General features: G+C 46.1%; 1 protein-coding gene across 3 annotated transcripts in view; it reads right to left on the bottom strand.

The window, feature by feature from the left end:
* Positions 1-19,061, bottom strand: part of mcc (MCC regulator of WNT signaling pathway) — a 60,429-nt gene that overhangs the window by 22,408 nt on the left and 18,960 nt on the right. For all 3 annotated transcript variants that reach the window (XM_083638454.1, XM_083638455.1, XM_083638456.1), the window contains 9 exons: positions 17,378-17,487; positions 15,521-15,651; positions 15,276-15,439; positions 12,172-12,378; positions 10,333-10,455; positions 9,192-9,284; positions 8,278-8,426; positions 6,912-7,052; positions 2,722-2,822 (listed from right to left, as the gene is read on the bottom strand). In XM_083638454.1, coding sequence (XP_083494580.1) covers positions 2,722-2,822; positions 6,912-7,052; positions 8,278-8,426; positions 9,192-9,284; positions 10,333-10,455; positions 12,172-12,378; positions 15,276-15,439; positions 15,521-15,651; positions 17,378-17,487 — 1,219 coding nt within the window. The remainder of the gene's footprint in view (positions 1-2,721; positions 2,823-6,911; positions 7,053-8,277; positions 8,427-9,191; positions 9,285-10,332; positions 10,456-12,171; positions 12,379-15,275; positions 15,440-15,520; positions 15,652-17,377; positions 17,488-19,061) is intronic.

Genomic DNA, 19,061 nt, shown 5'->3' with positions numbered 1-19,061 from the left:
TTTGTGGGCGTTCCCAGACATGCGGACTGTCTCTATACACAAAACACATAACAAAAGTTGTTTTTTTATTCAGCTTGTGAAACCTCCTCTCACTGCTGCTATTGAATCTTTCACTGTAAGAAGGTTTGGATCTGGTGGATTATCGGAATCACTGTGCGATCAGATCAGATCAGATCTCTCTGTGCGATCAGAGCAGCCGAGTGCATCTGAGTATCCGTAAAAAATAACAGCGTAAAAAGGTTAGTATCATGGGTTTATAAAGGATATCTTCTGTTTATTCCATTTTTTTGTCAGTGTGTGTATTCTTTTGGTCTTTTGACCATTGGTGTGACCGCTAGGCTGCATACTTACTTACTTACTTTGTAAGTCAAATTTCTTGTATGTAATCTGATTACCTACTGTGGCAATAAAAGTGATTCTGATTGAGATGCATGGGTGAGTTATGGCTTGTGTGCACGCTTTACAGCAGTGCTTCATGGTCTAGCGAGCCCATAGACAGTAAAAAGGAGGGACATACTGAGCGTGACGTCACCCATTGGTTATTTGATACCGCAAAATGAAGCCTCGAAGCACTTGCTTCCAGGTAATGTTTGATTGGATGAATGGATTCTCCCGGAGCATTCTGGGATATCTGTTCAAATCTGGAGCCCGCGAATGACGGGGGGTGCGTCACGTGAGTCGTGGTCTCACGTGGTCAGACCCACCGCCGACGTTCCGAATGCCCCGCCCACGACGTCCGTGGCTGGTCAATTCATATGTCTGTCACGCATCCTTTTTTTTTGTCTTGGTGGGCGGGCGTTAACCACTTTTAAGAGCTGTGTTCCAGATGTAGGTATCATCTACGGCTGGCACTGCCAGACTACGTGAGTCGGGTCTCAGCCTCCAGTCCATCTTGTCGTTTGGTCCGTCTGCCTGGCTGTGTGAGCCTCCTACAGTCAATACTGGCTTAGCCGCTCTCAACACAGCACATCTACTTGAAATGACTAAAAATGAACAATTACAAATCAAAGTTTTACCACATGGGTCAAGAAATGTGGTCAACACACTGGCTCAGTGGACCAATGTCTTCATTTCTCTCCCTGTCTCTCCTGCAAAGTGCAGCGAAGCCCGGGAGCGCACGCTGCTAGAAACATGTTCAGGTACGTTAGAAACATGTTCAGGTACGTTAGAAACATGTTCAGGTACGTTAGAAACATGTTCAGGTACGCGCTAGCGGTTGCGGAGGGCTCACACCCGACGCGACTAGCGCGGCCATATTTGGACATGCGCTCGCTCACGCCTGGCTCATTACAGCGACCAGAAAATCAGCCTATAGGTCCTTACACATCGGGAGCGTTTTTTTTCGTGCGATTAATTCGCACGTCAATAATATTTTCCGAACCTATATCAGTCAATGCAACAGTGCATACCAACAGCGAAGTTTCGCTGGGCGCTATTGCGGCGTTTCTTTTTTCGGGCCAAGGTCGATTTTTCAGAAATTCGCTTCCGACGTGTGCACATCTGTTGCTGTGATTGACAGGTGGGTCAAAATTTGCATCGCAATTTCGTGCTGTATATTCGCATCGCTCTTGGTGTGTAACAGCCTTAACACTAGGGGATGGGTCAAATGCGGAGAACAAATTTCGCACACTCAGGTGTGTGACAATCAGTGGGACTTTACCTTTACAATATCTCGGCACCAAATTATAGTGGTACAAAAAACGCTTTTTCCCCAAGTACCAATCAGTATAGCTGGGAGTGATTCAATGTCTTGCTAAAGGGCACTAAAGCAGGCCAGATGCTTGCCACGTGGGGGCCCTGCCTGGTCCTTTGGGTGAAAGAGTGCATGTGCAAAGAGATATAATACACTAGCAGTCAAAAGTTTGGACACACCTGGTCCACATGTACGTACATACACTACCAAGATTCAAGATTCAAGATTTTTATTGTCACTCCGTAGTACAAGTATCACGTGTGAAATTCTTGTGCTGTAGACTCCGTTACAACATAGTGCAAATAACAGTATAACAGTGCAAGATAACAGGGCATATAGATGCAGTAAAACAAGAGAAACAACAAGCAATAACAGTAAACTTTTCCTTTTCTTTTCTAGCATAGACACCTTAAACATAATTAAACATTCTGTCACAGACATACCAGTCACACGTTTGGATACACCTGGTCCACATGGACACTACCATCCTGGTAGTGCATGCACATGTGTTATTTATTACCCTTGGATGTGGTATTTGTGATGTACTTGGTTGTCCTTGCTTTTTTGAAACGTTTCAGCTCTATAGCCCTGTTTTTATGTTTCCTTTATGTGTACTGTAATTATGTTGACTGTAACTTGGCTTGCAACTGCTGCCTTCTTGGCCAGATCACATTCGCAAAAGAGATCTTGTATCTCAAATGTCTTATCTGGTTAAATAAAGGTTAAATAAAAAATAAAAACATGTGGACCAGGTGTATCCAAACTTGTGACTGGTAGTGTATATACGTACATGTCATGTGGACCAGGTACATGTGGACACTACCATCCTGGTAGTGCATGCACATGTGGACCAGGTGTATCCAAACTTGTGACTGGTAGTGTATATACGTACATGTCATGTGGACCAGGTACATGTGGACACTACCATCCTGGTAGTGCATGCACATGTGGACCAGGTGTGTCCAAACTTGTGACTGGTAGTGCATGCACATGTGGACAAGCCTCATATAGCAAAGTATCTTCCTTACCTATGGTGCCGACTCCAGCAGCTCTGAACTGTTCCAGGACCAGACCTTGTTCACTCTCAGCCAGGGCCAACAGCAGTTCATACGCCTCAATACACTGCTCACTGCAGGAGAGAGAGAAAACACACACACACACGCACACTGATGGGATTTCTCTCCTTTGATCCCTGGTATCCTGATAAGATCTTCCTTTTAATTGATAACCAAGCATTTCCTCATTAAGCCCAGATTGGATTCAGCAGGGGGCGGGCACCTCAGCATGGAGGCCCTGCTGGAGTGAAACTATGCAACCACAGGGGTGATGTTATCGTTTAATCTTTCAAGCTAAAACTCATAGATTTTGCTCAATATGGAAGAGGACTGTGGAGTTCGAAGGTCAAAAACTCCTGAAATAATGTCATTGTTTCAGCACCAAGAAGGTTATATCTACAGTTAGAAGGTTTTAGCCAAATAAATAATGCAATAATATGCTAATTCAAATATATCTTTTATTATGTTTTAAATGTTCTGTTCCTGAAATACACATCTAGGTCCTTGGGTGAGCTGCAATTGATAGGAATCTACACTTCAAATTGAAAAATAAACGTTTCTTCATTTAAGCATATGACAGGGGGGAATGGCGAGTTCTCTTCCTCTGTGCAAGGGGACATGCAGGCAGCCCCTGTAGAGGTCAAGGTTCAAATGGTCCAGCTGATAAGGTGCACAATGCTCTATTCAAGACAAGCTCTCGTACGTGGGCTGAGCACTGCATGGTACAAGTCGGAACAGCATGTCAAGGTTATGGGTTTTCTTTAAGACAAATGGCTACGATAACATCAGCAGGTATATTGGAGGAACATCCTTGAAAGGGGCCCAGGATTCAGAATCTCTGTGAGAAAGATCACAGCACTATATATATATTTAAAAACTAATGAGTGATGTTTTTCTCTTACGCTTAATTGTTATTGCTCATTATTCAATTTCCTTGTTGCTTTTTGATATTACACATACTGTCGAGTTGCAGCAGAATAGTTTGTGTTGTACTCTGAAAGTTTTTTTGTTCTTGAATCAAATTCTACATTATCAGCTTTATTTTAGCATGCAACAGTAGCGCGAGAGCCCTTCCTGGCTGTTCATTGGCTAATGAGTCTCGCATTTTGGTCCTCCGCTGACGCCACTCTCTCTCTCTAGAGCACACTAGTTGTTGTTGGTGAGCCAGGAGAGGAAGTAGGCCCCTCCTAAAAGGAGGAGTAGGAGGAGAGCGTAGGAGATAAGAGAAGCTTTATAATGAGAGGATATTGAGGGAAGAGCCATTAGTGAAGAATAAAGCACTTGCAGATGAAATGGAGCTATCCAGGTGCGAGGCGACTATTTCCACTTCTGTTCAGGCGATCAGCAATGATCGTTCTGCAGAGTTTTTATCGCGTGGCGTTAAGATAATCAACACTTACCCTACTAAACCTGCCGTGACCCACGGGCCTATTGGACACACAGACATACCTGCACCCATAGAGGTAAGATCATTCTTAAATCATTCAAATGCCTCACAGCAAGAAGGTCCCGGGTTCGAACCCCGGTCCGTCCCAGGTCCTTTCTGTGTGGAGTTTGCATGTTCTCGCTGTGTCCGTGTGGGTTTTCTCCGGGTGCTCCGGTTTGCTCCCACCATCAAAAGACATGTATGTTAGGGTTAATACTCCTGTCAGTGCCCCTGACCAAGGCACTGGCAAAATAACTGGAGTTGGTCTCCGGGCGCTGCACTGCGGCTGCCCACTGCTCCTAGTTCTAGGCAGGTTTCTAGTAGAGGATGGGTCAAATGCAGAGGATGAATTTCCCCATGGGGATAAATAAAGGATAACTTAACTTAACAAAACAAATTAGTTGGAAGTTATACGCAACAGAAAATAAGTACGCAAGCCAACTCATCTTCCATAAGAAACACATGGAAAGGACAGCAGTATAAACATAAGATAACAAAGGTAACACGATATATTGATATATTTGTTATGCAGGTGGTGAAAATGACCCCAGCAGGCCCGGAGTGGAGGGCAATCCGAAGACCTGCAAACGTGGCCCTTGACATGTGCCACTTGTGTCAGGAACCATGGCAGGTCCTTCTGACCAGCCCTCTCCTGGGGCCCACGTGCACGCTCTGTCTGGCAGGTCCTTCTGACCAGCCCTCTCCTGGGGCCCACGTGCACGCTCTGTCTGGACCAGCCCTCTCCTGGGGCCCACATGCACGCTCTGTCTGGACCAGCCCTCTCCTGGGGCCCACATGCACGCTCTGTCTGGACCAGCCCTCTCCTGGGGCCCACGTGCACGCTCTGTCTGACCAGCCCTCTCCTGGGGCCCACGTGCACGCTCTGTCTGGACCAGCCCTCTCCTGGGGCCCACGTGCACGCTCTGTCTGGACCAGCCCTCTCCTGGGGCCCACGTGCACGCTCTGTCTGGACCAGCCCTCTCCTGGGGCCCACATGCACGCTCTGTCTGGACCAGCCCTCTCCTGGGGCCCACGTGCACGCTCTGTCTGGTCCTTCTGACCAGCCCTCTCCTGGGGCCCACGTGCACGCTCTGTCTGGACCAGCCCTCTCCTGGGGCCCACATGCACGCTCTGTCTGGCACGACCCATACGCTTGGAGGATGAAAGTGATGATGGGAATGAGGAGGGACGATGGCAAACGAGACTCGCGTTGCCGTGTGAAGTGTGGCCTCAGAGGATCCCGCACGATGCAGTCCCTCTCAGCATATTTACTGGAGAACCGTCACACGGTGCAGCAGAACCGGGCTACCAATTCACTGATGTAACTAGGGTGTTTCAGGGAGAAAACTACTGTCTGGATAGGATGATAAACAAGGAGACAGGGAGAGTGTGTTATGGAATCCCAGCTTGGCACAAGGGCCCGGTTGTGCTTAAGCTATCAGAGAGTAATTGTCCTCCGCTTGTTGGCCCTACTCCCTACAGAAACCAACCGAGACAGGTGGAAGATGAAGGGATAACTCATGTACGGCCGATCAATGAAACAGTAGCTGAACAGGAGACAGGAAAAGGAGGGCCAGATGAGAGATCCATCGGTCAAAGGGAGGATGGAAATGTAAGAGTCGTAAAGAACGAGGGAAGGGAGAGAATTGCACAGGAGATGAGAATGCAGCTTTATGACTGTACGGGCAGGAAGATTCAAGACCACGATTTGAAAGATCCGTCTACTTGGATGAGAATAATGTCCGGTCGGAGGGGGAGAATACCTAAGAAACCCCCTTACTGCACGGCGAGTGAGAAGCTTATTAGCCAGTGGTGGAATGAATCAAAGCTGGGGTGGGGAGGCGCAGGGAGATGGAGTTGTGGTCCCGCCGGCCGGTTCCCCCGCGTCAGGAACCCCGGCAGAATGCCGTGTCCCACGGCAGTCCCAGTGAGAGTCATCCTGCTGGAGAGCCCCCGTGGACCATGGTGCGAGATCCGCGAGGTCGGAGCAGGAGTACTGATCCACCTGGTCACATGGATGCAACATACAGTGGCGCCTCACTCCGTGCCACGGGAGCCACAGGACCGGGTTCCGGATCACCGGCTGCCCTCCAGCAGTGGGGGTGGGCATGGCACGAGGGTGGAACACCTCGAGCCCCCTGGAGGATGTTGAGGGAGCTGAGCTGAGCACGGGATGAACTTTTGCTCATCGGCTGCAGCAGTGAAGGCAAGGCTGAATGGAGGAGAGGAGAATCCTAGTAGATTAGGATGCTATTCAACAATGTGTTTCTATATGCCTCCTGTCACATTTCATATAAGTGCACCTGTGAGCACATGAAGCACATTTAACATATGAGCACTGAAACACAGTTTTATATTTTGTCTGTCCACTGAAGTCACCATGTTATAACCACGCGTCACATGAAGAGCACGGGTTGAATTGTATCGGGAAACAATGTTTCGGTGCTAGACCTTCATCAAAAACCTGATGAAGGTCTAGCACCGAAACGTTGTTTCCCTATTTATCTTCTAATAAAGAGTTTACCAGTAAGGTCAGTGTCATGCGGGATTTTCTCTACTTTTAGTTCATTTTCCATCCTACGTGACGTTCCAGTGACGTACCGCATTGCCTCTCTATTGAGAGACAAAGTGGAACGTCACTTCCTGGTTCAGCACGTGTACGTGTGTGCATGTGTACGTGCACGTGTACGTGTGTGCATGTGTACGTGTGTGCATGTGTACGTGCACGTGTATGTACCTGTACTGCAGTGCCAGGCGCAGTGCCGTGGAATTGGACTCGTACTTGCCGACCAACATACTCATCCTCTCAGCGTTGCCCTTACACTCCTCGAGAGTGATGGTCAGAAGGTCATTCTGGGACTTCAGGTGTTCAATGCGGCTGGAGGACACACACACGCACGCACGCGCACACACACACACACACACACACACACACACGCACACACACACGCACACAATTCAGGTATTCGTGTAGGTGAGATTATACTGCAGTTATTATCATCACATCCCCACTGTAACTTTTGAAAGCAGGGTTACTTTAAAGTCCCTGGAAACCAGAAATATTTCTTTATTATTTAGCATTTTGAGTTCATCACATCACAGGACCCTATGTTAATAAGCCACCAGCCAAATTTGAACGATGATGAACGTCACAAAGTATATAAATTTAGGTTTGACAGCCATGGCAAAACTCATGAGAATCAATTAGTTTTTAGAGTGTATTTTCTCCCGCGGACTGTGTGGGCGTGTCCGGTCTGCAGCAGGGCCCCGAGAGAGAGAGAGAGAGAGAGAGAGAGAGCGCGAGAGAGAGGGGGGGAGGGAAACGGAGAAAGAGAGATCCAGTGCGTGTGTCGAACACACACACACACATGTGTGTCGATTTTAAGGCTTTGGGTTGAAAGTAATGTATAATAATTTCTGAGGGACACAATTACTAACATAAGACCCTAAATAACATAGTTAGAACGTTTTTGTGGATTTTGGTTTCCAGGGACTTTAACATTCATGTAGTCTCTGAAGCCAGACTGTCTCTTCTCCATTCTTCAAAATACTTCACGCCTGCACATTACAGTTCTGAATAGCAGGTATTATCTTTTCAAGTTTGCCTATGCAGATGTCTGACATGGAATAACATTACTATGAATAGGCTAATATGGACTAAAATATACGATCTTTCTCAACTCCAGTGGGATCCATAATAAAGCCTCATCACCACCTCCACCCAGCCAAACATGGTTGCGAATCTACTTCTTTCTTTTTTTTAACCTGTATTTATGTACAGGGAGTCTCAGTGAGAGAAATGCTCTCTTTTTCAGGAGTGCCCTGTTCACATTCACACCTGGAAGCTGACCAGTACAACCACAGTCTGATCTGCTGACCAGTACAACCACAGTCTGATCTGTGGCCACTGAGCAGCACCACTGGGTTAAGCGCCTTGCTCAAGGGCACCTCGGTGGTGGTAATGAGGGGGGGGGGGGGGGGCAAGTGCTGCTTTTTCACTTTCCCCACCCACATTTATCCTGCCACTCCCGGGGATTGAACCGACGACCTTCCGGTCACAAGCTCGCTTCTCTAAACTTTAGGCCACCACTGCCCACACTCACCTGTTCAGCCTCTCGGTTTCAACCTCGAACTCTCGTATCTTGTTCTCGGAGACCGCTGAGCCGTGGGAGTACAACGTCTGGAAGATCTCCTGGATGTTGGAGGAGTCCTGAAGTGAATGGGCCAAATGCTCAGCCACGTTACCAGACACCTGCAAAAAAAAACAGAAAAAAACACACCACAAGAGAGAGTAAGGGGACATTCAGACCAAAAGCGTTTTTGGAGCTGCCAGCGTCTTTCTGCAATTCATTCTCTATGTAAGGACGCGCTAGACGGGCTCCTCTTTTAATGAACGCACCTGGCGTCTAAGCGCTGATGGCGTCTGTTGATTTTGGAGGAGCGCTGTGGGCGTTTTAAAGCTGAAAAAAGTTGAACATTAGAGGAAAAGCGCCCTGATCGTCATTTTCACTCCTCCTACCTTTTCTCCTCCCGAGGCATCCTCCAACCTCCGCTTCTGCCAGAATTGGCAATAATCTGTCTTTCATGTTGACAGTGAACAACATCAAACAGACAAAACCAGCTGGCTACTGTCCTTGTGGTCGTTGCGTTCTGATCTGTACTGCACGCGACTACAGGGGAAAACAAACGGAGCGCAAAAAAAAATGCTTGGTGCGCTGTGTTTTGTGCACAATGGAAGCGTTCTGACTGAAAAAAACGCTTTTGGTCTGAATGTCCCCTAAGGCATCCTCTGGCGGCCATGTTGCCAGGTCCACTCTACGGAAATAATGACGGAGAACAACTGATCGCATTTCTAAACTTACGACATGGCCATTTCAAACCCTTGGCGTCACTTTATAACACCTGACCTGGAGTACCGCGGGCGCGCGCGTGCACACACACACACACACACACACACACACACACACACACACACACACACACACACACACACACACACACACACACACACATTTACCCCTATGGTGGTGATCTCAGAGCCCAGGACCGGCCTCTCAGTGGAGGAGGTGGACTCATTGCGTGTTTTGGACAGTTTCACCCTCTCTGCCACCTGCCGATCACAAACAAAACATTACTCAAAATAAATAAATAAATAAACAAACAAACAAACAAACAAAGACATTTAAAAAAGATGGGGAGAGAGAGAGGCAGGAAGAGAGTTTAACTTCATACTAATGAAGTTAAACCTCACGCTCATCATCAGGCTGCATCCAGCATACTTTTACATTGTATATTGTATCCAGATTACATTTACATTTGAGCCATTTACTGTAGCTGATACTCTTATGAAGTGACGAATGACTGCAACTGCCAAAAATTACTCTCCCTATGATATTTGACAGATTTATTGCATACTTTCTTTATTGACAAAAACGGCATCACAACAAGGATATTTAATTAAAATGTATCATAGGGTTTGGGTTTTGCAGATATGTATGTAATGTGTCTGCTATAGAAGGTGGCATGCATCACCTGGCACAAAGACCAGCCAAAATAGCAGTTGGTCAGTGCAGTACCCACTTTTCACCATTAGATGTCAGGCTTCACCACAGATTTGGGTTTAGTAAACTTCTCTATGAAACCAGAGAAAGATCTAAACCAGAGGTTTTCAAAGTGGGAGGCGGGCTCGGCCTCCCCAGGGGGGCTCCAAACAGTTTCAGGGGAGGCTCAGTGAACGGAAGTGAAAAAGGTATGACATTAGTTACATTAGTTATCAAAAGAAGGTCACATAGAATAGGCTAAATGTGTGTGATTTGGTTAAAGAGATAATTCAGAGATTCAGACATTCCCAGGGTCAGGAACAAATAAATGTCTTCAGGCCTTTTGATGTGGTGTAACATTAGTCTGAAGTATGTCAAACAGCAATATTAGAGGCTATCTTGGCTTGTGTCTATTCGCTTATTTCACTTCCCACCCAATTCACCCATTTTGTGTCTAAAAGGCACAGGTCAGGTGCAATCAAGACACTAATTAGGGTTTAGATTAGACTAGATTGATTTCCCGACCCTCAAATTCACAAACTTCCAAGGATGTTCAAGGACCCAGTGGGAACTCTGGGGTGTGTGCTTGTGTGTGTGTGCGTGTGTGTGTGTATGTACCTTGGCTACAGGCATGTCGTTGTTGCTGGTGCTGAGCTCTGGGTTGAGGGGACGCGGAGCGGCCAGACGCCCGGAGCCACCACCCACCTGGGACGTCTGCAGGCGAGTCTGCAGCTCCCGCACCTGACATGCATGCACGCACACACACACACACACACACACACACACACACACACACACACACACACACACACACACACACACACACACAATGAGGCTTTACAAAACATTATAATTGGAACTGTACTGTACTAAAATGAAGTAAGATTATAGAGAAATTGTATTTAGTTGTCATCTTTGTCACTTTACTGTAAGCCTAGTATTTTGGGTGGATTCTGGTTCAACAGAAACACACACTGACTGACACATCTTTTATGGTTGTTGTTTTTTGTGAATGGCTGTTCATCGAATTTTCTTTTTTAAATGGTATAATGTTTGTTGACCATGCCATACATATCAGCTCTTTTTAAAGAGACACGTTATAGAGACAGTCGGTGGGAACGCCCACAAAATGTTAAACGGCTGGCGGGCGTTTACTGCGGTGGTTAAATCCCCGATCGTGTCTGCCTGGGCTGGGCTATCAGCTAAATTCTAACTTTGCTGAATGGATAGAACGGGGGATTTACCCCACCCTGACCACGCCCCCAGCCAGGCTGAGCCAGCTAACCCAGCGTCTATGACGAGACATCGCCTCAACCTATGGAAGCAACATCATTCATTTCTCAAAACTGTCAGGGGGAGATTGAGATTGCACAACAGTTTTGGCCCTGATGCATGTGAGAGCTAACTGCATCACATTATGTGTGTAAGCAGGCTCAGCAGCCTTTGGGAGGGTGGATTTGATTATGTACTGTATATAAAGTGCCCAGCATCTTCTGCTAATGTAACTCAAAGACCTTCTCTCTTCACTAAGTCTACAGTATACAGTATACAGTATGTATATCCATGTGTCTGTAACTAACTGTGTCTGTGGCTGTAACTAACAATTATATTGACATGACAAACAATTATTTTTGTATCTCGATTATTACGAATTATTATTTAATTATTATTATTATTCCGGCGGTCAATCGAAGTAATTGCCTTCAAAAGTCATAAAAGTGGTCCTCATTCATGAAGATTATCTTGCTGAACACAAACTTCACTGTTTCATAAACCTTCGTTAACCACAGACCTTATTTCTGGCATTTAATCGAAAAATCCCCATATCAAAATTCCAATGACTTCCAATGACAAGTGCAGGGACCTCTGGGTTAGCTCCCTGCGCTACACTATCCACCTTATTTCTAGCGGCCATGATGCCTATGCGTTTTTCTTCCGGTGTGATCCTCCCAGCCTCGTTGCTGACAGCTTGACACCCGTCTGGGCGAACGGAGCAAATCACTAATCAGGTCCAGCTTGGCAGAAATCTCGTCGATAAATATCCCTTTAAGAGCACAGTGCGCAGCCTACTGTGGCTAATGTTAGCGGCTAGCTAGCTATGTTACATGGCAGTAAAACGCCACTAAATGACCAAATTGATTGAACTTTTAACCATTTTGAGTAACACCGTTTCCATACGGACCCCCAGCGTTAGGGTTAGTTGTTTATAACGTGACTATATTTATAACTTTTATAACGTACTCCAGTTTCCGGTTTATGATTTGGGTCTGCAGCCAGAGTACTGTATAACAAAATAAATGGCAAGCTGCAACAATAAGTCACGTTAAACCGGAACTTGTACCCACAATTATTTGTACAGTGGGGCATTCAAAAATAAGGTGGATAAACATAAATATAAGGCTGCCATTGAATAAGGTGAACAATACATGCGACAAATGGCGTCCTGGAGGCACCCACCCGCCGTCGCAGCCGGTCGCGCTCCTCTCTGATGGCGTTCATGGCGGCCTTGCTGCGGCTGATGTCGTCCTCCTTGCTGCACAGCAGCGCCGTGAGACTGGCGTTTTCTTCCCGGAGGCCGGCCAGCTCCTTCTCCCAGCAGACCCTCTCTTCAGACAGGCTGGGGTAGAAGTCCCTGCCCAGGGCACCCTCGATCTCCTCTACAGTCTGCAGAGGACAATGTCATTAAAGCCCGTGGCACACCAATATATCAAAGATTCTGCAACAAACACAGATGTTTGTGTGGTGTGCCACGGCTGTCTGTCCTGGTTTGGAGATGGTTTGGTCAGATTCCACATGGTCAATCCTTGTTTGTCTGTGTTTAGCCCGTGGCACACCAAACACACATTCAATTAACAACGGCAGTTGTCGGATAATGTTTGATTGGTGTGCCACGGGCTTAAAAGGAATAGTAGCCAAACCTTGAAGTTCCCTGCCAAAAGGCAAGTGACATACGCTGTTATACAGATTTGAGAGGCAAAACATTTTAATATACATACACTTTCATAAATAACATCACGCACGCATGCATGCACGTGCGTTGTTTCGTCAAGTTGTTTGCTCTATGGTTTTATGTCATTTAGATTACTGCTCTCTGTAGTATGGTCATCTGCATCCAATGGTCTACTCGGTAAGCTACAAGTAGCTCAAAACAAGGCAGCTAGACTAGTCCTGGGCTGCTCACGCAGATCTAGTGTGGTTGATATGCATGCACGTCTCTCATGGCTTAGTGTTGTGGAAAGACTTTCTGCCAACCTCCTCATTTTTTTTCATAGAGTGATTCTAACCCAGACTCCTGTATTTCTTCACAATAACATAATTTATAGTTCAAATATACACACACACTCCACCAGAAGAGCAACTGGAGGACAGATTACTTTACCCCGACCTAGGTCTAACTATTTAAGGAAGGCTGTTTTTTATAGGGCTATAGTCTCATGGAACTGTCTTCCAGGTGACATTCGTTCCATCACAGGAAAGGCAGGGTTTAAAAACAAACTTAGATTTTATTTATTTTCACATTAACTTGTATTTTATCTTATCTCTTGTCATATTTTGTGATGTCTGTTTTAGAGACTACATTACAGTATTACAGTAATGTTCTATTTGATTCTAGTTTTACTTTTTCTATTTTCTAAATGATAGAAAAAATCTAAATAAACAGTCCTCCCACTCTGACCAAGTTGCTCATTATACCAAAGAGGACATAAACATCACACACAGCACAGGCAAACTGAGCTCCACAGGGGATGGCATGGCATCAAGGCTAACGGCCGGTTCACACACACGCCTACGCCTATGCCTACGCCTATGCCTACGCCTATGCCTACGCATATAGGCATTGCTTCATGCACGCCTGGCGCCTATTTTCGTTCACACAGGACGCCACGCTCTGCGCTACGCTGAACACATGAGCAGCGTTTTTTTTACACTTTTCAGATCTGATTTATAGCATGGGTGAGTCCTCTTTTTTATTGTAATGTGCAAGTGAGGATGTCTGTCTATTTCCTGGCCGGCTGTAATTGTTATTTTCCCTCGGGTAATCATGTGACTATGAGTCATCAACACCATGAGTGATACATGCATTGAGACAGGGGGGGTATATATACATCTGACAGAAAAGACGTTAATAGAGGAACACATGAAGGACAGCTCTCTTACTATGCACTCGTTAATTCGCGCTCCACCCTCCCTTTTGGGCAAACTCGGTAGAAAATATGGCCCAAGTCCACCAGAAACAACAGCCAGCTTGACAGTTCAGCGCGCCTAGAGCTGAAAAATAGAACAGACGCCTAAACGATAAATGCAGCGCAGCGTAGGCGCAGCGCGAGCGTGGCTTCAGCACAGCGTGGCAGCGGTATGTGTGAACGCTCTCGTCTGTTAACAAGGACGCCTAAATTTTAGGCGTTGCTTAGGCGTTGCTTAAAGCGTCGCTCTAGGCGTGTGTGTGAACCGGCCGTAACCTTGCGAGGTTAGCATTTGTCATGCTCCAATCTATTGGTTTGAATCTGAACCACCAGTGGTTCACACTAGTGTCCTCTAGAGCAGTGGTTCTCAAATGGGGGTCCGGGGACCCCCAGGGGTCCGTGGCACTTTGCCAGGGGGTCTGCGAAAAGTTTTCAGGAAAATAAAAATAAAAATGTTTGTGTGTGTGCAAAAGCTTCATAGTTCAACGAAAACATTGTATGCTTTAAATCTCAAATGTTTCATGTCTTACATTCTAATCTAACAAACCTATCAATTTAAAAGTCAAGCATGTTACGTGGAAACAATTAAGCTTAGCCCAAAATCACAAATCAGAATGAGGGGGTCCCCGGTATATTTTCTATCTTGTAAGGGGTCCTGGGCTGAAAAACATTTGAGAACCTCTGCTCTAGAGAGAGAGTGGCGTCAGCGGAGGACCAAAATGCGAGACTCATTAGCCAATGAACAGCCAGGAATGGGTCTCGCGCTACTTTGGATGCTAAAATAAAGCTGATAATGTACAATTTGATTCAAGAAAAAAAAACTTTCAAAGTACAACACAAACTGTCCATTTTGCTGCAACTCGACAGTGCTGCTTAATCCAGGACCTTACTTCCTGGAACTCTTGAGAGTAAAAAACGGGTCCATTGGAGTGAATGGAGATGTCGCGACTCTTCTTACAAGGCTCTGGTTCACACCAATCAGTGTCCTATGAGGCACCTGCAGGCGGGCTTTAGGTGTGACGCCAGCGAGAAGCGAGCCCGTGATAGACAGATGATTCATCCAATCACCTGCCAGGTATTTTTGGAAAGTGCCTGCCCTTTTTAAACGGTTTCCCGAGTGACTCGTTAACAGATGGTTATGTGAAAACAAACCATCTGGTAGCGTCAGGCTGGGCTGTGTGTGTGTAGAGAGAGCGAGAGAGAGAGAGAGAGAGAGCATTACTTTTCACTCAAAACCTTGCGATTCTCTCCCTGCTCCTCCTACAAAGCGCAGCGCTCCCCCCGGGAGCTGCGGAGGTACGCGCTGTGCGTAGCCCTTCCCCTCCACACTTTGAGGCAGAAAGAGCTCTCCATATTGCCCGAGGTGCGAGCTCCCACCTTAATAGCCAGGTTGCAGTGCTCGCTGGCGGTGGTCAGCTGCTCGATGTGGCGGTCGACCTCGGCGACGGACAGGCTGCACGCGTTCCTCTTCCTGCCACACAGCACGCTCTCCAGCCCCGTCAGCACGCGCTGCAGCTCAGAGTTCAGGTCACTGCAGCCGTCTGTGGAGGGACAGCAAGGCGGGTTAGGGTCACTGCACATCAGCAGACACCAGGGGAAGTAGTTTTCACACTGCTTCTTACCCATGTCAGCAGAGACCAGTGTGGAGTGGTTTTCAGGCAGGGAAGATGGCGGCCTCTCCTGGTCCACGCTACGCATGTCTTCACTGGCCTCCTGCTGGCTATGGCTCAGTTCCGAAAGCTCGTCCTCTTCCCTAAAGGGGGGTGGGGTGTGGTTGGGTTGGGAGGGGTGGGGGGGGGGGCATATAGGTGAAGCAGGGAAGACTAGTTTTGCATTGATGTGTTTAATCTTACAGCCTTGTTTGTAACCAGAATGACCAATAATGATAGCATTTGTTTGAGGCTCAGAGACAATGGTACAGTAGCTTTGGATGTGCTTAGATGTTTAATTATGGGTTGTGAATTTGTAAGTAATGTGTCTGCATTCTGATTCTCATATCAACTGTATTACTCATTTATGTGCAATAAAAAAAATTGTTTCACTGCCTTTTGCGTGTGAGTTGAGACCACAGAAAAGGAAGGGCATACCGACCCGGTTTTACTACTCCTAAGCCTTTTTACTTTCAGGCGATCCTAGTTAGCCTATCGGCGGTTAACTTTTAGCTTATGGACATTTTTTTACGGGTATAGAATGTCTAACTAACTGATAAACCGGGAGGTAGGGGAATTCGTCCAACTAGCTCACCACCACCTTCCAATCTCTGAGCCCAGACCTCTTCAGAGATGTCCAGTGACCGTTGACACCTCCGAAAAAACCACTCAAAGTACACGGTGGCTTCCCCTCGCATTTGAATGATGTCGTGGTCGTTGGAATGAGTTTTAAATCGGTATTAATCCGTACCAATTAGGGTCATGTTAATGTGTTCCCCTAAAGCGACACTCCTTGCTTAACTGTGACGGTGTATACCTGTACACCTGCTAGCCACGTGGTCGCATAAGCCTGTATCACTCTCGGGACCAAAGTGACGTTTAAAAACGTTCCCGCTAATGTACCTGGCTAAGGCATATACTTTACTTACTACTTTTACATCACGAGAAGAGGCTACTTTCTATTTAGTGGACAACTGTTCAAATAAGAGAGAGCGAGATCAATTCTTAGCACATAGAATTTGCTTTTTAATTAGAGCACATAGCAAAGCCCAGCACAAAATAATAATAAACTGTAATATAATAATAAATATAATCATATTTTTTTTGTAAGTGAAAATGAAATAAATATTGTTATCCTATACCTATATCATCAACACAATGGAATTCATGTGAAATGTCCTCCACATGAAGACATCACTGATCATGGAACTTCAATGTAATTTATTCTGTGATGGTTAAAAATGATGTGAATCAAAGCCATCCTTGTCGTCATCCTAACCGATTCAGAGTTGCAAAGTCATGGAGAGTGAAAAAGGTAACAGATCCAGGGCAGACACAAAACCACTAAAACTAGTTTGCATCCCTGCGATTGGTTCCTTCTTGTGCTTGTTGTCTGGTCGTTACCTGTCTAGGCATCTTAACAACGTGTGAGGCTTAAAGAAAAGTTTTTACTTTTTAAAATTTTTACTCATATACAAACCTACTGGGTTGGGATGGGTTTAATTGCTGCCCAGATCAGTGAGATTGAATGCTATGACGTGAATCTTTTTTTGTTGACACTTAATTTGTATTTAGTTTTTTATTCCGTTTTTCAATATTCAGTTTCAATTTAATTGATCAGCAGTTTCAAAATGTATGTTATATGCAAGATGCAACGCGGTCAAACTCGAGCGAGTAGCGATACATTCACACAGTCTTTTCAAATTTGCGACATTTTTACCTATGTATGTGTGTGTGTGTGTGTGAGAGAGAGAGAGAGAGAGAGAGAGAGAGAGAGAGAGAGAGAGAGAGAGAGAGAGAATGTGTGTCTGTGTGTGCATTCATGTATACCTGATGGTGTTGTTCTGTAGCAGCTCAATCTTCTTGTTTAGCTCAGCGATGATTCCATGGAGCTCGGTGATGCGCTCCTCATAGCGCATGGCGGTCAGGTCCTGATCGCACTGTGTATACAAACACAACAACACACACATGAGTGATGCAACACAACAACACACACATGAGTGATGCAACACAACAACACACACATGAGTGATGCAACACAACAACACACACATGAGTGATGCAACACAACAACACACACATGAGTGATGGGCTCCTCATAGCGCATGGCGGTCAGGTCTTGATCGCACTGTGTATACAAACACAACAACACACACATGAGTGATGGGCTCCTCATAGCGCATGGCGGTCAGGTCTTGATCGCACTGTGTATACAAACACAACAACACACACATGAGTGATGGGCTCCTCATAGCGCATGGCGGTCAGGTCCTGATCGCACTGTGTATACAAACACAACAACACACACATGAGTGATGCGCTCCTCATAGCGCATGGCGGTCAGGTCCTGATTGCACTGTGTATACAAACACAACAACACAAACGAGTGATGCGCTCCTCATAGCGCATGGCGGTCAGGTCCTGATCACACTGTGTATACAAACACAACAACACACACACAAGTGATGCGCTCCTCATAGCGCATGGCGGCCGGTCAGGTCCTGATCGCACTGTGTATACAAACACAACAACACACACATGAGTGATGCGCTCCTCATAGCGCATGGCGGTCAGGTCCTGATCACACTGTGTATACAAACACAACAACACACACATGCACACATTAATGCTGCGTTCGTGTATGGCCGGAGGTGGCAAGTGGCAAACGCGTCATCTCCGACCTAGCTTCAAGGCTTCAAGTTGCAAAACCATGGATGCTAATAGCATTGCTTATTAGACAGCTAACAGCTAATAACAACATTAACGTTTCATTGTATGGTTTAAAGCTGCATTTAGCGATGTTTTTGTGTTAAAATAAGTGTTAAATTGCTTTATATTCTGACAGTAGGCTAATCACTGAAATAGAGTGTTTGGTCAGTGACTTGAAACCCCCAACCCCCAACTGTCCTCTATCTCTCTCCTGTAGTCCTGCAGGCAGGGTGGACGTATCTCCACAACTGTAACTCGTAGAGACTCAAGGATGGCGGCATTTGGATTCGGGGTGCAAAAATACATATAGTTCTTTTAAGGCATCGCGATGCGACCTTCCGTTTCCCAGAAAATGTTAAATATATATTTGATTTCTGCAAGTAGCAAATGGCAATTTGCGACCTCCGAGTTATAAACGAACGAATGCTGCTCAGGCTGTGACTCTGTGCTTTAGTCTTGTTAGTGTTAGTCCTCTATGCTGCTCAGGCTGTGACTCTGTGCTTTAGTCTTGTTAGTGTTAGTCCTCTATGCTGCTCAGGCTGTGACTCTGTGCTTTAGTCTTGTTAGTGTTAGTCCTCTATGCTGCTCAGGCTGTGACTCTGTGCTTTCTATTTCTTTTGTTGTTTGAAGCATCGCCCTTTTCCTTCCTGTCCAAATAGCCTGTTGCGTGCGTGTGTGTGTGTGTGGGTGTGTATGTGTGTGTGTGTGTGTGTGTGTGTGGGGGGGGGGGGGTGTTGCAAGAAGAGAATCACTTCCAGATTACGGAATTTTGTGGAATTAACAACAAACTAGAAAGAACCGCCTG

Source organism: Poromitra crassiceps (assembly GCF_964638095.1).
Source record: "Poromitra crassiceps genome assembly, chromosome: 6".
NCBI classification, from domain to species: domain Eukaryota; kingdom Metazoa; phylum Chordata; class Actinopteri; order Beryciformes; family Melamphaidae; genus Poromitra; species Poromitra crassiceps.
The sequence above is the reverse complement of the archived record's forward strand: the minus strand, read 5'-3'. Positions and strand labels throughout refer to the sequence as shown.